Source organism: Canis lupus, chromosome 36 (genome assembly GCF_003254725.2).
Source record: "Canis lupus dingo isolate Sandy chromosome 36, ASM325472v2, whole genome shotgun sequence".
NCBI lineage: Eukaryota > Metazoa > Chordata > Mammalia > Carnivora > Canidae > Canis > Canis lupus.
This window is the reverse complement of record NC_064278.1, coordinates 9,902,155-9,923,932: the sequence shown is the minus strand read 5'-3', so window position 1 is coordinate 9,923,932 and position 21,778 is coordinate 9,902,155. Positions and strand designations below refer to the sequence as shown.

The following is a 21,778-nucleotide window of genomic DNA, read 5'->3' as shown; positions in this document are numbered from 1 at the left end:
TCTAATGTGTTCAGCACTGATGACGCCTTCCCTTAAGTCCTCGTGAGAACTCAAACCCAGTTTTGGATGAGGAATGTAAGGCTCGGGGGGCGGGGGGCTGGCGGCCAAGTGTCCTGCCCAAAGCACATGTCTGGTCCGTGACCAGGCCGGCCTGAGCTCCAGGTCAGTGCCGTGCCTGCAGAAGGCCACCTCTCCCACCGCATGGGCGTGCATGCTGCACTTGGCCTCCTCCCGCAGTCCTCTTGTGGGACCAATCTCACCTTCCTGCTGATCTTCCTTTTTCCTCATGTCATTTTTCTTGTTGTGCACTCAATCTTGCCTCAAAGACAAAGCGAAGAAACTGTGTCAGAGTTCCTTAGAGCTCGGTGGGGCTGTACGAGTCTCTTGAGGTTCACTAAAAGCCTGTTTGCTTTCAAAACTGATAGTAGGGGGAACCCCTGGGTGGTTCAGCGGTTTGGCGCTTGCTTTCCGCCCAGGGCGTGGTCCTGGAGACCTGGGATTGAGTCCCATGTCAGGCTCCTTACATGGAGCCTGCTTCTCCCTCTGCCTGTCTCTCTCTCTCTCTCTCTCTCTCTGTGTGGGTGTGTGTTTCTCATGAATAAATAAATAAAATTTTAAAAAAATGATAGTAGAGACACCTGGGTGGCTTGGCAGTTGAGCGTCTGCCTTCAGCTCAGGGTGTGATCCTGAGTCCAGGGATCAAGTCCCACATCAGGGGCTCCCTGCAAGGAGCCTGTTTCTCCCTCTTTCTGTGTCTCTGCCTCTCTCTCTGTGTCTCTCATGAATAAATAAAATCCTTAAAAAATGTTTAGTAAAAATTACTTATATTAATTGAGTCCTACCAGTTTGCCAGCAGTTTGCCCATTCTATAGTATGAAGAATGTAGGACTCAATACTAGTGACCCGGTGGTTTAGGATCTGATCACAGAGTAGACTCCAAAGCCCCCATCACCATGAGCCCCTGGACTGAACCTCCATGTGAATGAGAGCCATGACTCATGTTGTTTTATAAACCACAATGCCTGGTCCGCATTTGGCAGTGAAGGCGGATTAAAAATCCTTGGGCTCAGACTCTTGCTTGGGGGCAGTCTTGGGACTGGCTCTCCTGGCCGTGCCCCAGCACCCCAAGTCAAATCTAGAAAATAATAATCTCTTTTTGGCAGAAGAAAGAAGCAAGCCTTTTGGTAATTTCAGGCATTAAACCCTCTGAGAGGATAGGGTAGAGGTTTTCTACCCTTGAAGGTTATTAAAAATACTCGCTCCTCAGTTCCTGAAGAGGAATTCAAAAGTCATTTTTGGTAGAAACACCATTGTCAGAAAGTGATTGTAAACGCTTCCTGATTGGCTGTGCTTGTTTGGACATCTACATTCAGTTGTGCTTGTGAAAATACCAGGAATTTCATTTTGTATAAAGTTTCAGAAGTCAAATCCGTTTACATAGTTCTAGTTCTGTCAAGATTCAAAGAAGTATTTTAACATCACTTTCCTAAATGCCAGGGAGAACCTCCAGCTTGAGTTCTAGGAAAGACTGTTACTGAGGTGACTTTATACACAGTGTCTGTGTGTGTGTGTGTGTGTGTGTGTGTGTGTGTATAACGTAGCCAAAAATATCCTTATTGAAGTTAAGATGTACACATGGTTTACCTGAAAAATTCGAATTGTTAAGAGTATTTTGAAATGGCTTTAAACTTTTTAAGAGCTTGTAATTATAATGGGACCTCCGTAGGGTTAATGATGTTAAAGTTGCAATTTTCATACCATCCTATTTTCTCTATTTGTGCTCACTGAGAAGTAAAGACTCCCTCTGCTGGCTGTTTCGGAACATGCACTTTTCCTGGCTAGTGAATGCTGCAAAAAGGGAAACCCCCAAAACAACCTGTCTTGACATTCAGAAAGCTAGGTACTTGGGGACACGTGTGCATTTTTATTTTTATGTTGTGGTTTTTAGTTATCTAATACCTTTATCCGAGGTGCCATATAGATGCAGCGGCTTAAAGCAGCGTGAATGTTGGGAGATGCTGAGTGGGAAGCAACAGGGTCAGGTGGGAGCCCAGAGAGATTCCTGGGCTGGCTCCGCCAGTGAATAGCTGGGCATCCCCACATAAGTCAGCCCCTCTTCAGGATCGGCTCCTTTGTTTGTAAAATGAGAGGATTTCAGTGGGTGTTCTCTACGAGACCTTTGACCTTTAGTATTTTGTGTTTCGAACAGTACTAATCACATTTCTCTTACAGGAATGTGCTCTATATGTGTTTTGCACTGATATCAAATAAATATTTAGGAAAACGAAGGAAAAGTAAAATTACAAAAATGGTTATAAATCACTTGCTCCTGGTACTGTCACACCATGGGAACGTTAGGTCTAGAAAGCGGTATTTTGTACGCTATTATAAGTTTATACTCTATATATACTATGATAATACCTCCCAAATATCCCAGAAAGACTAAACACAGCATATTTCACTGATCCTATGGCACCTTAAATTACAGGAAGTGTCATTATTTTGCACTTCTCCAATTAAATCTGACATACCACTGACGGTAAGTTACATCCAAGTTTCAGAGAAGTTAAATATGAGGAAATGTACTTTTAAAACTTAGTAAAATAAGGTTGTTCCTAAAAGTGCTTCAATTGATGCCAGGCAGCCTAAGAATTGCAGTAAAAAGTCCGATGTGTCCTGGGCACTAATAAATATTCTCCTTCCTCTCTTCCTGTTTGCCCCTCCCCAACTTGTCCTTCTCACTGTGGGACACTGTTTTTAACTTTTTTGCTTAGACATGCTGTATGGATATTCTGGGAATAAATGATCGCTTAAAGCCTGAAACGAGATACTGGAATAACATTATGTCCAACATAAGCATGACCAATGGTTTTCTGCTTTAAATATGAATAAGCATTAGCACTTGTGAAGGTTTTTTTACTTCAAAGATGAATTAGTCAGCACTGGCATCTTCACAGGAATTACATGAGTTTTAAAAACACTGAGGTTCAGAGAACACTCCTTTGATGAAGTCATTGGAAACATTAGTGTGGGATTTGGGATTTGACCCTCTTTATTCATATTGGATTTAAGTCCTAAAATAACACACACACATACACACACACACATATGTAGATGTGTCTGTGCGTGGTTTAGGGTATCTTTAGACTTTGTTTTTAATGTTCGCCTTCTTTTATAATGAAATTGGAGCTGTTTCTTTTGCCTTTTATTTCCCCTACCACATAACAGAGCACACTGAAAGGGCTTACGATTATTTCTTCTTTGCAAAACTAAACCCCCACCTAAGTCTGTTTTGCTATCCTGGAGGGAGAAAGGACCACCAAGGAAGGAGCAGCCTATAGGGCCCTTGGCCTGAGAAGGAGGCAGAAAGGGTCAAGAACAGAGTTGGAGACTCAGATAAAGCAGAGGGGCATCCAGGAGACTTTCTGCAGCCCCCTTGACCTGCAGACTGGCTTTCTTCTCTTGGTTGGAAGCCTGGCCAGGCCCTGGTTTGGCAGTGTTGCTCTTCCAAGCTGTCAGATGTGGCAGTGATAAATCCCCTGCCATGCCAGCTTTGGGGCATTTCCACACTGGGACCCTTTGGCTTAATGCTGAGTGGGAAACAAATTAATACATCCTAAATCTCCATCCTTATATTTTGAATTTATATCCAGAACTTCTGGAAGTTCTGCATGGATCTCCAGGGACAGAGGTCCTTCAACTCTGGATTCATTTATCTGTATATCCAGGCATGCTCTGTGATTTTCCTGTTGAGATGAAATAACATACAAAGGTACACGCATTCAGAGTTTTTACAGAGATTGCTGTGGGGATGACCCAGCTTGTGACCCTAAGGACTGCAGACTAATGGAAAGAGCCTGGCTCTTTCGCTGGTGACTTGATGGACCTACCTCACCCAACTCAGTGCTGTCTGCATCTGGTTTTGAATGTGAGAGAAAAATTAACCTCAGCTTGGTTAATTAAGTCATTGTAGATTTTTCTGTTACTTATAGAACCTGCTCCTAAATGGTTAGATCCTCCTGTGGTTATTTATCGTATTCTCTTACCACTTTGTAGTCATGTTCTTGTAAAAGTATCATTTAAAACTTAATTCTGTTATTTCCAACCACTGAAAAAAAGTCAGTCTTGTATCTAAAAAATGATCCCATCTGTGGTGGCCGCCTCACTGGTTTGTGCTGATTGGTGAGGACCCTCTTTCTGCAGGCCTCCTGGCCCCGGCGCTTCCTCACCTGCTCTGCATGACTTAGTCCCTCTGATCTTGGCAAAGTGGTCTGGCTGTCGTTGTAGGCATATTTTTTGCTTCTTTAGACCTTGGTGTGTCTCTGCCAATAAATATTTGTCCTGCCTGGGTGTCCTCGGACCGTGTGTGTGTGTGTGTGTGTGTGTGTGTGTGTATCTGTCTGTCTGCGTATCCGTGTATTCACACAGAGTACCAGAATTGAAATGGACCGGAGAAATCACCTTATCCACCTTTGTTCAGTTCACAGATTTCATGAAAACTTGTGTATGTTTTCTCTTTGGTCTCAATGTATTTTTTTCTCCCCTGGAGATTTTCAAACCCTATGAAGTTTCAAAACTACTGTTTTAAAATCCCTAATGTTGTCTTCTACAGGGCTATACATGATAGGTTCATTCATCACTAAAAGAATAGTTTTGGTTATCAGCTGTGTTCCAGGCACCGTACTAACTGTTGGGACACAATGGGAAGCAAACATTGATATCATTCCTGCTGTCATGCAGCATTTTCAGCAGTGGAGGCTGATGGATAGTAATTACATGGTTTTGGACACACCTACATGGAACAAAGGGCCTGGACCTAAACTGGAAGGGCCATTGAAACTTCCCCGCAGAAATAATAGTTCGTCTCAGGGATGAAAAGTAGAAGGTGGGGAGACAGTGTAAAAAGCAGTTCTAGTAGTGTATGCAAAGGCCCTGTGTCAGGAAGGAGCATGGCTGTTTCAAGAAACTGAGAAAAAATAATATGTTTGGTGTTAGAGAATAAGGAAAGGATTATAAGGCATCAATTTGAAAGGAGCTATGTAGACCTGTTTGTACCAGTCAATTTCTGTAGTTCTGATATTGGTGACAGTATCTGTTTTGAGTTAATATCTTATAACTAATTGAATATGTATTCTTCATGCTTAAATAAAATGTATTCTTGAAATCTTTTTTAATGGAGAGAATTTAAGATATCCTACAACGTGATTTCTCTAAACTATGTACTATTTTGCTCTTAATAAATATTTGACAGCTAGAAAAATAACACAAGGTGGCAATAAAGGAGTAGTAGCTTTTCATGAGCTATTAGGGCCTTTTGGAACAGGTTTTGTTTTTAAAATATACCATTTTTTTAGAGATTTGGAATAAGTAATAATGAATATATTATTTTCCATTTCCTTCAAGGGAACACACTGAGTTGCTTAATTCAAAATATTCAAGAATGTCTTCTTTTATCTTAGGACACTGCATTCCTTATTTAGAAGAATGTAAAAATCCAGGGCTGCTCTGACCTTGATATAAAAATATTTCTCATGATTTAGGTACATTCCCTATCTGTTAAAAATAATAGAGGGAAAAAAACCTGAAGCATTGAAAGATAGCTTTATAATCTTTTTTTAATTTTTTTTATTTATTTATGATAGTCACACACAGAGAGAGAGAGAGGCAGAGACACAGGCAGAGGGAGAAGCAGGCTCCATGCAGGGAGCCCGATGCGGGACTCCATCCCAGGTCTCCAGGATCACACCCTGGGCTGAAGGTGGCGCTAAACCGTTGAGCCACCCGGGCTGCCCACTTGGATAACATTTAAAGAGCTTTTAAAGAGCTGTAGAAATAAGCTTTACTTCACACCTCTGTGGGCCTTATTTATTGCTTCCTATTAACCGTATGTAAACAACATATATAATTAATAGATACAATAAAAGAATTAATGTTTCATTTTAGAAGTTAGATACTTTTCATTATAGTAAGGTCTTGGTAGTTAAACATGCTGTTTAAATTATTTTGAATTAAATAGTAATTCATAAGAATCAATGTTTAAATATTAAATGTAATATTTGAATGTCGTTAATTTAAAAATTAAATTTAAATTTTCCCAAAGTAGAAGCTTTTTTTTTTTTTAATTTTTATTTATTTATGATAGTCACACAGAGAGAGAGAGTGAGAGGCAGAGACACAGGCAGAGGGAGGAGCAGGCTCCATGCACCGGGAGCCCCACGTGGGATTCGATCCCGGGTCTCCAGGATCACGCCCTGGGCCAAAGGCAGGCACCAAACCGCTGCGCCACCCAGGGATCCCCCAAAGTAGAAGCTTTGACATAGGAAATAACTATGTCCCAGTGATCTTTTTTCTCCTCTTTTGCTCTTTCTTTCTTTTTCTCCTTTTCCTCTTCCTTCTTTTAGTTTTTCTCACTTCATTTTGTGGATTCTTGGTCATATATTTATGCTTAAACCATGCTCATTTTTTTACCTGCTGAATGATTATTCCTCCTTCCTCCTTCTTTCTTTATTTTTTTTTTCCTTCTTTCTTTAAAAAAAAAATGATAAGTGGGGGAAAGCTACCCTGCTGTAGTTAATTACTTATCAAGGGGTTACTGCCCCCTTTACTCTGTGACATTGCCACATGACCGATGACAACCCTGAGTTCATTTCACATATTCCAGGATGGATCCAGGTTGGGAAGGAACTAGCTATACCATGCCATCACATTCCTGGGGTCTGCAGGGAGGAAGAGAAAGGCTGGCCATTTGGTCATTGCCCATGCTTTCCTAAGTTTTTGAATAATCTGTTCTGAGAATCAGAACAGTGATTGTAGCAGATGGTGATGGTAGCAGATGAATACTATGCGTGCTTTGGGGGCAAGATGATATGTATTGAAGTGACTTTCAAATTTGATCTCGGGGATCCCTGGGTGGCTCAGCGGTTTGGCACCTGCCTTTGGCTCAGGGCGCGATCCTGGAGTCCCGGGATCGAGTCCCACATCGGGCTCCCGGCATGGGGCCTGCTTCTCCATCTGCCTTTGTCTCTGCCTCTCTCTCTCTCTGTGTCTATCAAGGATAAATAAATAAAATCTTAAAAAAAATTTTGATCTCTTTGTTTTTCAGAAATGGCCGTTGTCTTATATTTTAAACATATTATCTTTTGGTCTCAAGGCTTTAGGGGCCCCAAACTTTCTTCTAAAAAGTTAACCATTTCTTTCCACTTCTGTATATTTGAGTGTTGTTGTGTCTACTGCTTTGAAAATGGGTTTTTAATCTCTTGCTGCCACTTTTGTGGAGGGCAGTCTAGAGGACTTGAAGTATAAAGTGTATAAACTGCCTTGATAAGGATGTCAGCCAAAACAGAGATCTGCTCTGCTCACATTCCAGCATATCCCCTGCAGGGTTTACTGTGTCTGTGCAGAACGTTTTCACTGCTAGATGCCATATACTCCCAGAGCAGTTTTTGAAGCTGTAAACCACTCCAAAGGCCAAGGTTGCCCTGACTGTCAGGATTACAGTGACACGGAAGGGTTGCCTAAACACAGCCTGTGTGTACACGGTTGGCTGTCCTTGGGCGCTCTGTTTATGCTGCAGGGATGTTATAGACAGACCTTATCGTGCATGTCTTTCTTGCTGGTCAAGTATCTATTCATTGATGAAACAAAGAAAGCTCCTATTCTTTAGTGTCAGGCAGGATTTCCTCCTGCTGGCATATCATTTCAGATGATCAGTTGGTATGCATAACATTTTCCTCCCCCTATTTTTTTCCTGTTATAAAGGAAAGCTGGGAATTTGGACCGCCGAACTGGAAATTATAATATCCCTTTATTAAGTAGCGTAATTATATGATCTTAAAATCTCTTCTTTACCATTCAGTATGTAGAAGAAACAGGATACCACTATTTTGCTCTAATGAGTCTTAAGAACAGCCCTGCTATTGTTTTTTTACTTGATCACAAACATTTTTAATCTAGTTTTATTTTTTTTTAAGATTTATTTATTTATTTATTCATGAGAGACACAGAGAGGGAGGCAGAGACATAGGCAGAGGGAGAAGCAGGCTCCATGCAGGGAGCTTGATGCGGGACTCCAGGATCAGGATCTGAGTCAAAGGCAGACGCTCAACCGCTGAGCTACCCAGGTGTCCCTTTAACCTAGTTTTAATCCATCCTAGTCATGGAGGTTTTCAGATGACTTGACTTCCTCTCTTAAATAGGACGGTTTTGTGGAGTAATACTTTTGGCAAGGGACATATTCAACTCTACTAGAGAGTTTAGGCTTAGATTATCTTTCCTTTTTTCATAGATTTCAAGGAGAAATAAATAGTAATAAAATGAGACTCTGAGAAGGCACCCTTTTGTAGAATAAGGAACTTTTCACATTTATTGAGTAGATTTCAGAGCTGACAGGGATTTTCTGCTGCTTTCATATCAATTAAAATACAATTTGAATGGATCCCTGGGTGGCTCAGTAATTTAGACCTGCCTTCGGCCCAGAGAATGATCCTGGAATCCTGGGATCAAGTCCCACATCAGGCTCCTTGCCCTGCATCGAGCCTGCTTCTCCCTCTGCCTATGTCTCTGCGTCTCTCTCTCATGAATAAATAAAATATTTAAAAAATATATAATTTTATCATTCTTAGATAAATGTGTATTTGGGGATAAATGTCAAAATTAAATAAAAGTTTAAAAATACGAGTTTGAAACTGAGCTCAAAAGAAAATATTAAGCTTTACTTCCAGCAGGTGTTACTCATTTTAAAATGAGTACATGTACCTATTCCAAACATTGAATTGGCCTAATCCTTCTAAATATATGTGTTTTGATTCTTGACAACCTGTGTCTTTCAAATTTGCAGTGACATAGTCTGAAAAAAATAACTGGCATTTCCTAATTGGGTAGATACCTTTTTCATTTTCCCTAGATTTACCTCTTGTTCAATTCTTGCCCACTTCTTGAATTTGGCTTAGGCTTCAGACGGTCTCCAGTTTTGTTTTGCTTTTTTTTTCTTTTAAATTTCTCAGTTCCTCTGATATAAAAGATAGAGCATGAAAAGTAAGAGGCATACTTCTGTTAGCCCAGGTGATGGGAGTTCAGTGGAAAGAAACATGGGTAGCCAGGAATTACTGGGAACCTTCTCAGTGGCCACCATGACATTCTCCCCCACTCCACCCCCATCTCCAGGCATGGGATTTTCCAGGTGGCTTCTGAGGGAATTGAGACAGTGGCTCATGATTGTGCCACGTGAAGGAGCAGCCACAGGGTCAGATCCTTTCTTCCCCTCAGGAGTAGTCGTCTTCAAATGGCTTTTGTCAGGAGCATGTACCAGCACCTGATCCAGTTGGTGGTAGCCACAGCACATAGAGATACAGTGGACAGCGTCCCTTAGAACCCGACCAATTATCTAGCCTGGATACAGATCCTCAAGACACATGCTAAAGAGCATTAACTTCCTGCATGCCATCATGGAAAACACTGAGATTCCAAACGGGCCTTGGGATCTTAGTGAACCACATGTATTAATGAATGAGAAAATGAATCAACTGAAGTGAAAGCTCAAACAATTGCACCTGATTTTGACTGTGTATTTTCATATACCACTTTATATAGCAACCTCAGTGATTTCACAACTCAGAACTGCCCACAAACAGCGATACTAAGTCAATTCTTACCTAGAACTATTTATAAGAAAACTTGTTTCTTTCTTGATTATTGAAAAGAATTTTAATTTACCAAGCTTATTCACACACTTTGTGACAAAATATTTTTAAAGTTTATAAATATGTATTGAGTCCCTCCTATGTCAAAAACACTTTGATTGGCACTACAGGGGTACAAAGTTCATTTGTTCCAAAGATCTTTATTAAACCATACACTGCCTTGGGCTAGGTACCTTAAGTATGATGTCAAATGATAAATAGATCCTTGAAGGGATTTATTAGTACAGTTGAGGAAAAAGACATGCAAATAGAAAATTACAAAATAAGAGCATGTAAAAAGGGCACTATAAATTACAAAGCCTTGGGCAGTCAGGGAGGACTTTCTGAAGGCAGTGCCATGGAAGCTGGGGCCAAATGATAAGGTAGGAATTTGCCAAATAAAGCATGTTATTGGTGGTTGAAGCATTGATTCCAAGTAGAGGATAACTCACATGCAACTGAGAACAGGTTGCAAGTACCTGTCACATTTGGCTAGGATCACAGAATGATCTGTTGTGTAGGTTGGTTTCCTGGAGGGTGTGCATGTCGTGTGCATGCTAAAGTTTGGGCTTTATTGCATGGGTTCCCTGATTCTCTTTTTACTCCTCTTGATCTTTGAGACTTTCTTGCCTCTAAGTCACCATTACATATTGGTATTTCTCAGGGTTTGGTCCTAGATTGTCTTTTCTTTTGTTCTTCCTTTTCTCCCTCGCCAGATGTATCCATGTCTATGTGTTTGTTTACTACTTAAAAGCTCGATGGTTCTGATGTCAGTTCTGAACTTAGGACCATGCATCCCTGTTACCACCATCCTGCCCATCACTTTGGTTTCCTTAGGAACAGGCTGCCTGTTGACTGCCCCTGTCATCCCTCACTCCTCTTAGTCCTTAGAACCTGCCAGATTCCTTCTGGCAGGTTATGTCTCTCCTAACCCCATTTTATGGTTAGTAATATACAGCATTTTTATGCCCTAGTTTGTAATTATTTTTTTAATACTGCTTTCCCTACTAGACTCTAAGCTCTCTGAAGGAAACAACAGTCACTGTCTGTGACAGCCTTGTACTAAAACACTTAGTGAAGGATGTGCACCTTATAAGGGATCTTAGTAAACATGATGAGCTGCTTGAGTTAGGACGATGAGGAGACGCTGAAGAATTTCATTAGCAGAATGACCTGATTGGATTGACAATTAGCAAGTTTATTCTGCTAGCAGTATGGAGACTGAACTGGAGGGAGTCCACGGCTAGAGCAAGGTAGATAAGTAGGTGGGTGTTACCACTAGACACTTAGAGCCTCACAGCACATATGTGATAAAAACACAGAGAAATCCAATTCAGCTGATCCAGGAGCTCGGAGATACTCTCAGGACTCTATCTCTTAGCGTGGCTCATTCCATGGGGTCCTCATTTTCCCAGTCTTTACTTTTGTTGATGCTATCTGCTTCATCCTATGTCTGCCTACTGGAAAAGAGAGTCCACTCTATAGTTAGGTGAATAGATTCTCAGATTGGCTCTGACTGGCTCTGGTTAGGTCTTATGACCTTCTCTGAAATAATTACTGTTGGCAAAGGGATTCTGGGTGCTGGTTGATCAGTCTGGATAATATCTATCAGGATCTGAGGCAGTGGCCCACTGGTAAGCTGGCCCTAAAAATATGTTTTTGTTTTTGTTTTTTTTTTTAAAGAAGACCTTATTTGTAGCAATTGCCAATTTCTTTAGTATACATGCTCACACCATGGCTGATTTCAAGGTGGATGCCTGGCTTGCAGTTCCTGAACATTTAACAACTGGCTCTTTTTTAAGTAAATAGCCCCCCTCTCCATGGCTGAGCTGATGGTAGAGTTTCCAGAACTACAAAGACTGATGGTGGGGGAGGGAGTGTGCTCTCGAAGGCAATGAGAATTTTGTTAGAAGAAGACAGATAGGTGCCTGGTAGCCAGTCCAACAAGGAAGTTTGCACTGTACCATGCAAAGTATGCTTTGGTGTCATGATCTTATTTTACCTAAGAATTTTTTAAAGTTCTTGTATCATTTCCTTGAATAACATTTTTAAGCTCTATATAATATTCCATTCTAGGAAAGTACTGTCAGTTATCATTCTTTCATTGTTGAATATTTAGATTGATAGAATTATATGTAATGCTTTGCTGGATATGTCTATGCCTGAAGCCATTTTCCACATTTAACAGAGTTGCTGAGATAGTTTAACTATGTGAAATTACTGAATCAAAGGAATGGACCATTAAATGCTTTTGAATACTTTGCAACAGGTGTACAAAATAATTTTACCAATTCATATCACTCCTGTCACTGTAAGAGAGGAAGTGTTTCATCACACTGTTATTAAGTGTAATTTAAAAAATTGGTAGGACAGAATTGGTACATCATTTTAATTTGCACTTGTTTGAATTACTAAAAATGTCCATATTTTTGTAACAAGTGTTTTCTTATAGTGAATTTTCTTACCATTTCTCACTTGTGTTATGTGCGTATGTTGATCTTACTATACTATTATCATAGGTATTTATCTTCTTATAATTAATTTGCTATATAACATACCATAATTAATAGCAGAAATTCTAGCACATAGCACTACTTGGTAAATGTTGAGGGGACTATCGTATATGAAATTCTCTCTAATTCTGTGTAATTTAGGGTGACATTAGCTCCTGTAATAGATAAATACAAATTCATAGTAAGTGAATACAATAAAAGTTTATTTCTTGCTTATGTCAAAGTTACATATGGGTATTCTTAATTGGCTCATGTGGTCATGAAGGGGCAAAAGCTCCTTCTGTCCCATGACTTTTCTTCCCTCTTGGTCCTTGTCATTACCATTCAGTGGGAGGGTGGTATAATTGGTATATTGGGGGACAATAAATGGGAGGTTTTTATGGACTAGGCCTGAAAGTGCAACATTGAATGTACTTATACTCCATTGACTAACACTCAATCCCACGGTCACAACCAATTGCAAGGGAAAAAAGAAAAGGATTTGGTATACATCTAGCCAGTCTACCAAAATCTCCATAACCTGAAATAGAGAAATCTTTTCATAAAGGCTGATTCTACTTATTGCTTTTACTACCTATATGTATCTGGAAATAAATCACCCATGCTACTTGGATAATTTACAGGATATAAATATGGAATAGAAATAATATTAAGAGATATGAGGCTTTTTAGTAGACCAGAGTGGTAGAGAAATGAGATTAAATGGTCATTCAGTGTCCTCTTGTAGACACTGGAGAGAGTGGAAGTTGTCAGACCAAGTGGTTTTGACAGATTATAAACAAGTCTTGGATAGGCAACATTCATTCAGTGTTACAGGAAATTAAATGTACAAGAATCCATATAAGGACTTTGTAATCAGCACAACCAGTAAGTTTTTTTATGACTTATTAGAATGATATTTTTAATAGGATATGTTAGCTCATTTTCTTGTTTCTACCTACACAGGTAATTAAAGTATACAGTGAAGATGAAACCAGCAGGGCTTTAGAGGTACCCAGTGACATAACTGCCCGAGATGTTTGCCAGCTGTTGATCCTGAAGAATCATTACATTGATGACCACAGCTGGACCCTTTTTGAGCATCTGCCTCACATAGGACTAGGTAAGGATGCAGAACCATAGTCCACATCATTGCATTTCTGTTCATTTCAATCATATGGCAAAGATTTTCTTCAGACAGAAAGAAAAGAGAATTATGAATAGTCCTTTTCTTTATTTTTGGTGTTGGTGGTTGGGAGACAAAGAATGTTTCACAAAGTGAAAGTAAGGGTAGAAATATTACACATTTCCTACACTTCTTTTTTTTAAATATTTATTTATTCATGAGAGGCAGAGAGAGAGAGAGAGAGAGAGAGGCAGAGACACAGGCAGAAGGAGGAGCAGGCTCCATGCTGGGAACCCCACGTGGGACTTAATCCTGAAACTCCAGGGTCACACCCTGGGCTGAAGGTGGTGCTAAACGGCTGAGCCACCTGGGCTGCCCCATTTCCTACACTTCTTTGTTTAAATAGCGATAGATGGGAATTTGGGAGCCAAAACATAAGGTACAAATTGATAGATAAATTTCTTTCTTGTTTTCAAGATTTTATTTGTTTATTCAAGAGAGACACAGAGAGAGGCAGAGACACAGATGGAGAGAGAAGCAGGCTCCCTGCGGGGAGCTGATGTGGGACTCAATCCCATGACCCTGGGATCATGACCTGAGCCACAGGCAGTTGCTTAACTACTGAGCCACCCAGGTGCCCGATAGATGAATTTCATAATAATCTTTGGTAGCACAATGAACAGTTTTTGAGAAGTTAATAAAATAAACTGTTATTTGAACTGTTTTTTGAATTGTCACACAGACATGGGAAGTATCAATAGTGGTAGTTCTGGCACCTTAACTTTTTCTTGAAGAATTAAGTAACTTCTTTACCTTTTAAAGTCACAAACATAAAGAACAACTGTTAAAAAAATATATTTTTAATTTGAAGTGCATCTCTGTATTGTAAAATGTAGAGGGTTTTTCCCCCTAATTTTTAAGAATAAGTTATAGAAGATTTTCATTCTTCTGCTAGAGGGAGACAAAATTTGGCAACAGTACTATTTTACCTTTTCTTATTTTTACAGATATTAGTGTTAAAAAAACATTTTCCCATAATAAGTAGTGAAAAAGAAGTAAGTTTGCTATGATAATGTCATTTGATTCTTTGAATTCCGTATGAGTTTCCTGTGGCTGCTGTAACAAATGACTGTAAACCTGGTGGCTTATAACAACCAAAAGTTATTTTCTCACGGTTCTGGAGGCCAGAAGTCTGAAATCAGTATCACTGACTTGAAATCAAGGTATTGTCAGGGACACACTTCCTCTGGAGGTTCTAGGAGAGAATCTGTTCCTTGCCTTTTCCAGCTTCTGGTGGCTGCTGGCATTCCTTGGCTCTGGCTGCATCACTTCAATCTCTGTCTCTGTGGTCACAATGGAGCTTCCTCTTCTGTCGAGTCATTCTCTGCCTCTCTCTTACAAAAATGGTACTGTTTAGAGTTTACCCAGATAATCATCCAGGATAATCTCTTCATTTCAAGATCCTTTAATCATATCTGCAAAATCCTTCCCCCCCAACCCGCCTCCATATCAGATAACATTGACAGAAAACCTGAATTCTGAAGGTATGTCATACTTCAGCCAGTGTGACGTGCTGTCTCGCCTTCTTAGAGCAGAAAAAGTTCAACATATATTTTCTGCATTATTGTTTGTAACTAATTTAACTTCTATTCATGACTGTGAATCTCCTAAAAGTATAGTTTTAACTCTCAATAGATACTCGCCATATTCTAAACTACTTTTATATGTGTTTGTGAGAATACAGCTTTTTTTTTTTTTTAAGATTTTATTTATTTATTCATGAGAGAGAGAGCGCGAGAGAGAGGCAGAGACACAGGCAGAGGGAAAAGCAGGCTCCATGCAGGGAGCCGGATGTGGGACTTGATCCCGGGTCTCCAGGATCAGGCCCTGGACTGAAGGCAGCACTAAACCACTGAGCCACCCAGGCTGCCCAAGAATACAGCTCTTAATTAGCTTAGTATGTAATTACAGTATTTTATACTCTTAATTTTTTCTTTTGAAGCAACTTTAAAAACTTTTTTTCTTTTTGGTTATAGTCACTATAATTTATCCCTAAAAAAATAGCTTGATGTTTAATGATAAAAATCTACTCTTTAAATCAAGCACCAGTTTTCACTGAAACCACACAGCAAATTATATTAAGGAATAAAATGCACAGGTCTTTTAATGTAGAGGCTTAAAATGGAACATTGAGAATTAATTTGAGTTACGTACTAAATTTAAACTTTTAGGCATCAAATAGAAATGTATTTATCCATTACTCTATTTTCTGGAAATGCTGAAATAAAATCAAAGATGTGAGAATAGTGTCTTATGGCTTCATCAACCATGCATTAGACCAAAGATTATGAGAAAGAAATTGTTTCACAGCTTTCTTGTGTTCTTTTTCTTTCCTCTTGTTTTCACTCAGATTATATCTTTAAAAAAAAAGATTTGATTTATATATTTGACAGAGAACTTGAGCCTGTGCACACACAAGGCAGGGGAAGAACAGAAGCAGCCTCTGCACTAAGCATGGGGCACAAGGTGGGCTCAGTCCCAGTGCTGCTCAACTGACTGAGCCACCCAGGCACCCCACTCAGGTTGTATCTTTAAACAGAAAAATGCCAATATAATGCTGCCCCAATACTAACGCGTATTAGATTTACCAGCTTCTTTTTCTTTCTTTTATTGGTTTATTTATTAGCTGCTTTAGTTCTGTAAGGATGCACTGAAACATTAGATGATAGCTAATGAAAATCTCTATTTTCTTTTTTTTCTTTCTTTCTTTATTTTTTCTCCGTTTTAACATAATCTGTGTTTCCTTTTGTGGACTACCTTGTTTTTGTGTATGTGTGTGGACCTAAAAATTCATCTTATTTTTTTTTTCTTTTCACTTTACAGATTTCACAAAAACTAGGAACTCTCCCTGCCTTTTCCTGTTGACTTACTCAAACAGCTTAAATATCTATTTATTGACTATTTTATGCCAAGCCTATTTTGTGTGTAGATCTTGGGGAGTAGATTATGAACATAACAGACAAAAGATACTGCCCTTACGAGTTTGCATTCTCATGGGAAGAGAAAGTAAGAGACATATGGCTAAAATTTGTAATCCCTTAGGTGATGATAAGTATAGGTTTCTCCTGCTGTCTGAAAGTAGAGCACTCCTGTGAATGCTTTTGTAAGCTGGAATGGTATAGAGCAAAGAAGTATTTACTGTTAATTTATATGGGAAAACATTTGAGCATTCCCAGATCCCAGAAATAACCTCTCTTAGCATTTTCTGATATCTTAGGACACATCTTGCCAACAGATGCACAAAATAAAACAAGATAAAGCACAGATGCTCCCAGACAAAGTTCAAAGCTATGAGAGCTTGCTTGATGCTGAGATGCTGAGTGTAGTTCCCTGGAAGGAGCTTGGCAGGACCGCTCTCCCTGCTGCTCCGTGGAGCCTGCTGCCTTTATAAGGGCTCATTGCAAAGCACACGCTGAATGGTATTTTCACTTTTCACCTTTTTTGTAAAAGCAAAAATCCTCCTTAGATTTCTGTTGGTTGGCATAAACAGATACTAATGTAGGTCTTTTTTTTGTAAAAGCAAAGGGGTAAAATGTGAACTTTTAAAAACCTCGAGTTGCCTGTGCTGGGGAAAAGAGGAAAAGGCAAGGAAGAAGGAAAGAGCATCTTGGCGGGGGAGGGGGAGTAGGCGACACAGTTTAGATAGAGGGATCAGTGAAGGTGTCCCTGAAGTATGATGTTGAGGAGAATATTTGTGGCAGTGTCCTTGTGTTCAGGCAGCGGCCAGAGGCCAGTGCTTTTGGAGCAGGGGTGCAGAGTGATGGAGTGGATTTCGGTAGGGTTGCTGCAGAGCCAGCTCATCTAGGGTCTTATATTCCATGGAGGGGCTTGGCTTTTACACCGAGTGAGAGAAAAAAGTGACTGAAGGTCTTTGAGTCAGAGAGCAATATGATCCTGATTTAGTTTTGAAAGTACAGTTGACCCTTGAATAACATGGGTTTGAACTCTGTGGATCCACTTATATGTGTTTTTTTTCCCCCAGTAAATCCTGTTCAGTACTGTAAATTTATTTTCTCTTTCTTATGATTTTCTTGATAACATTTCTTTTCTCTAGCTTACTTTTGTGTGAGAACGCAGTATATAGTACATGTAATGTCAGAATATGTATTAATCGACTGCTTATGTCATCAGTAAGCCTTCCAGATTTTTGACTGCAAGGGGAGGTCTGTACCCCTATCCTCCACATTGTTCAAGGGTCAACTATATACTACCAAGAAGGCCAGAATTCAACCGTTTAGAGGCTAAGCAACTTTGTTTTGCTTCTACATCAAACTACCTGTGGCTTCCTGGATCAATAAATCCTGGCCCATCTGTTATTTCTGTCATTTCTCCTTGTACCATCTTCACAGTATAGTCTACACTGGTATGAGATGTGATATTTTTGAGACTCTGAAGCCTTAGAGGTGAGAACATGGTGACTTGTGGGATAGGTGAGAGAGAGTTAAGGGTTTTCTGTACTTGAGGTCACTTTAATGACCAAGAGGAGCTTAGGAAAGGGTCAGAGACATTTTATATTGTTAATAAATATGCTACTATTGTTGCTTTTGATCTGTTAAAATACATCACAAATTCTAAAGTCAGATGGAAGAGCACTTAACGTTCAAAATATGATAGATTTATGGAATTGAAAGTCTGTTTTCAGAGAGACATTTTCTTTGGCAAAGGAAACTTCAGTTTTAGTAGTAGTTTATTTTATTTATTTTATTTTATTTATTTTATTTTGTAGTAGTTTTAATATGAATGCATATGTGTGATAGCTGCTATTAATGTGCATCTTATACATGCAAGGCACAGAATGAGAGGTTTTAACGTTTAATGTTCTCATTACTTAGCCTCATTGCAACCCTGCAAGATGTGTTTTCTCATCTCCCTTTGACATATAGGAATACAGAGACTCAGTGATGAAATTCCTTGCCTGGAATCAAACATGGCTCACATGTGGGTCCTTTCAGATTCTAAAGTCTATGCATTTTCCACTGAAGTGAGTTTGTTTCTCTTCACGTTCCTGGGATTCCATGGTTGGTTTGTCTCTTTCTCACTCTCCATCTTTGTCTTTCATGCGTGGTTTGAGTAAAAGTTAAAATTTTGAACGCTCAAGAAAATTTTCAGATAAATTTTTCTTAACAAGGTAGTATTGAAATTACTGTGGTCCACCTCATCTAACCCAGTTCACTTTATAGCAGAGCAAGCTATTTCTCTTGACTGAGCAAGAGGATCGTGTTGGAAATTACTTATCCTTGAATTGGTATATAACATAAACGGTAATATGACATTTGGAACTCTGAATACAATATCAATATTTCATCTCCTCTGGCAGTAATTATTAACGTATGCTCCTGGGATTTTTAATAGGCAGAGTAAATCATGGAAGGCAGCTAAATATCCTAATTTTGTTACAAATCTCTGATTTGCCTGATTTGTGATCATGTTATGATGAGGTTCTAGTTGCATACAGTTTCATAGACACTGAATTTAAAATATCAGTACATCAACAAATATTTGCCCTGCTCACATACGTAACATTTTGTAACTGGTATGTTTTAGTTCATGGCCACTGGATGTCACTGTCGATCCCCAGATGGAGCCCTCTGCTTTTAGCATCAGAGGATTGAGGGGGGGGAATGGGGTGGGGACAAAAACTTCAGTTTTAAGTCCTCTGGAACTTAATGGGATCCATGTTTGTCTTGCTCCCATTTTGATTCCTAATTGAAGCCATGGTATGAAGCAGTGGCAATTAACACAGTACCTCAAGCACATACCTATAGACTCCTCGGGAAGAAGAATTAATTGTATTTTAGTGTCATTGCTAGGGACAGCTGAGAGTTCCATTGTGAATATCATTGTGGAGTGGCTTTAATAAGCAAAATGAATGACTGGAGGCTTTTAATGAAACCATTTTTATGTGTGCAGCTATACCCACGTGATCTCTTTTAAGACAGAAACAGTGCACAGCAACGACGAGTTAACGCCTCACAGCTGCCTGCTTTGAAGCTGCTCCTTCACTTTTTTTCTCTTTTACAAAAGAGTCACAAGTGTTTTTCCTGTTGTCTGGAGCTGATACGCAGTTGTACTTTCAGTGCTCTTTGTAACCTACCAGCCATCAGAGTTGTGACCACCTTTATCACCAGCACAAATAATTGTGACGCCTTTAGGGTATGTGGCATCAGGCTTCCTTCTCTCCTTAGACTGACCTGAGCTTTGAGGAGGCACCATGTCCTGGTGGCACATGAAGGCTAGAGGCAGAGAATATGAACCCGAGAAGAGTGCTTATAGCTAAATCTGCCTCCTGGTCCAGCTGATCTTTCCTCCTCAGTGTTCATGTAGCCTGAGTTCGGGTCTTACCATCTCTCTCCTCAGGTATTATATTAGCCTTGTTTTTGGTCCCCTTGCCTCTGCTCATACCAGCGTTATCCATGTGAACGCAGACCTGATTCTTCATGCGTTAGGGTCCAAGGTCCTTTGTGGGGCTTGTAGCACCTGTGACCTAACTATCCCTCCTATCTCCAGCCTTCTGTCTCCCCTCCTCCTCCACTTTAAGTTTATACATTAAAGAAATGCCTATACTTGCCCACATGCACTACAGTTTCTACTCCTTCATTTTCTTGCTCCCACCATTAGGGCCCTCAGCGAGTCCTTTCTCACCCATCCTTACCTGGCTATACCTCTTCCAAAGCTTACTTGGAATTTTGGTCAAAAATGGTAGCAAAGGGGCAGCCTGGTGCCTCAGCCGTTTAGCGCCACCTTCGGCCCAGGGCCTGATCCTGGAGACCCCGGGATCAAGTCCCACGTTGGGCTCCCTGCATGGAGCCTGCTTCTCCCTCTGCCTCTCTCTCTCTGTGTTTCTCATGAATAAATAAATAAAATCCTTAAAAATAAAAAAATAAAAAAAAATGGTAGCAAAGGATAACTGCTAGCCATTTCCCGAAAATATCATAAAAATAAAGTAAGGTCAAAACCCTCAGCTGTCCAAGCTGACAGCCAGCGAACCTAGTGCCACAGTCTTAGAGGAGAAGAAAAAAGCAGTTGGTGGCACCCTAACGTTCAACCTTATGAAGTAGATTTGCCCCTTCTATCAGAGAGTAGGTAGGGAGACAGAGCTGTCTGTTCTGTGTTCCAAGCAGCTGTTCCTTAAGACAATTAGGATGCTTGCTGGAACTACCATTTCTCATACATCCTTTAGGAAATTGCAAATCCTGAACATAACAGAAGCACTGGGAGTAACTGATGAATTGTGTCCTGAGGTAGAGACATTTCCACAAGTACATGCTAGACTGGGGTGTGGAAAACAACCAAATTTTGCCAAGAAATAAATATAAGGTTGTTCAGGCAGTATTAATTAGAAAAATAAAACCTAATGATATAATAATAGAGGGATGTAATAAATTACATTACATCCATAGGATATAAATCATGTAGCTTTTGATTATGTTTTTGGAGTTTTTTCTTTGAAGTCTGATGTGGACAGGTATAAGATTTTAAAGATGATTGATTGACTGGATGAGTACATATAAACATATGTATGGTGTTTCCTAAATTTTGTGAAAAATATATACACATACATTCATATGGACCCAGAGGAAAAACAAGAAGGGAATATACTGAAATGTTCAGTGCTAATTCCTGATTGAGAGGTTAAAGATGGATGGTGATTGTCTGCTGGCCATTGTTTTCAAATTTTCAATAATGGAAATGTATTATTTTAGAAATCAGAAAAAACCCACAATTTTAAAAACTTAAGAGGTTTATAAAGATTTAGACATTTTCCTGAAGCTCCAAGTTGCCCAAGTACCTATCTTCTGACCTGCTGTTAACATTTTCTGCAACTATCATAACAGTGGTCATATTATTAAAAGTCGACAGTAATTCCACAAGGGCTGGAACTCTGTGTATTTCTTTGTAACCAAGCATCTAGGACATATAAGTGGTTATTGAACTAAACTGTACTAAACTGTAAGGTACTTATATAAAGCAGTTCAAAGGATGGATTACAACATACATAGAAAGAAGAGACTTGCAAAAGAAACCAAAGAAGTCACATGCCATGCCCAGGTGGAAATTTGCTCTGTCTTTAAAGGATGCATTTGGTAACTTAGAATTTATGGAGGCTATTTCTAAACTCTCTGGGTATTTACCAGTCAGCTTGAGGTGATGTGTATGCAGATACTTGGTGGAAAAGTAAGGATTTCTATGAATACAAGTTGTGATCAGTGAGTCAGAGATAATATGAAGAATATTTCAGTTTGTTGAAGAATGATCCACAAGGCCTTTATTATACCCATCAAGCTTAAGTGTCAAGATTTTTCTATTAATTGCGCTTGGGGAGCTGAATACGATGGTAGCAATTTTTCCAGAGGAGTTCCTTGGTATTAAATAGTTTTCTTAGATTAAGAAAGCTTTCAGCATTGAGCCCTATTGTATTCTTT

General features: G+C 39.6%; 1 protein-coding gene across 5 annotated transcripts in view; it reads left to right on the top strand.

Moving 5' to 3' along the window:
- The window catches only part of GRB14 (growth factor receptor bound protein 14), a 163,440-nt gene that overhangs the window by 108,372 nt on the left and 33,290 nt on the right, over positions 1-21,778 (top strand). For all 5 annotated transcript variants that reach the window (XM_025471032.3, XM_049106351.1, XM_025471029.3 and 2 more), the window contains one exon: positions 13,136-13,292. In XM_025471032.3, the coding sequence (XP_025326817.1) occupies positions 13,136-13,292 (157 nt within the window). The remainder of the gene's footprint in view (positions 1-13,135; positions 13,293-21,778) is intronic.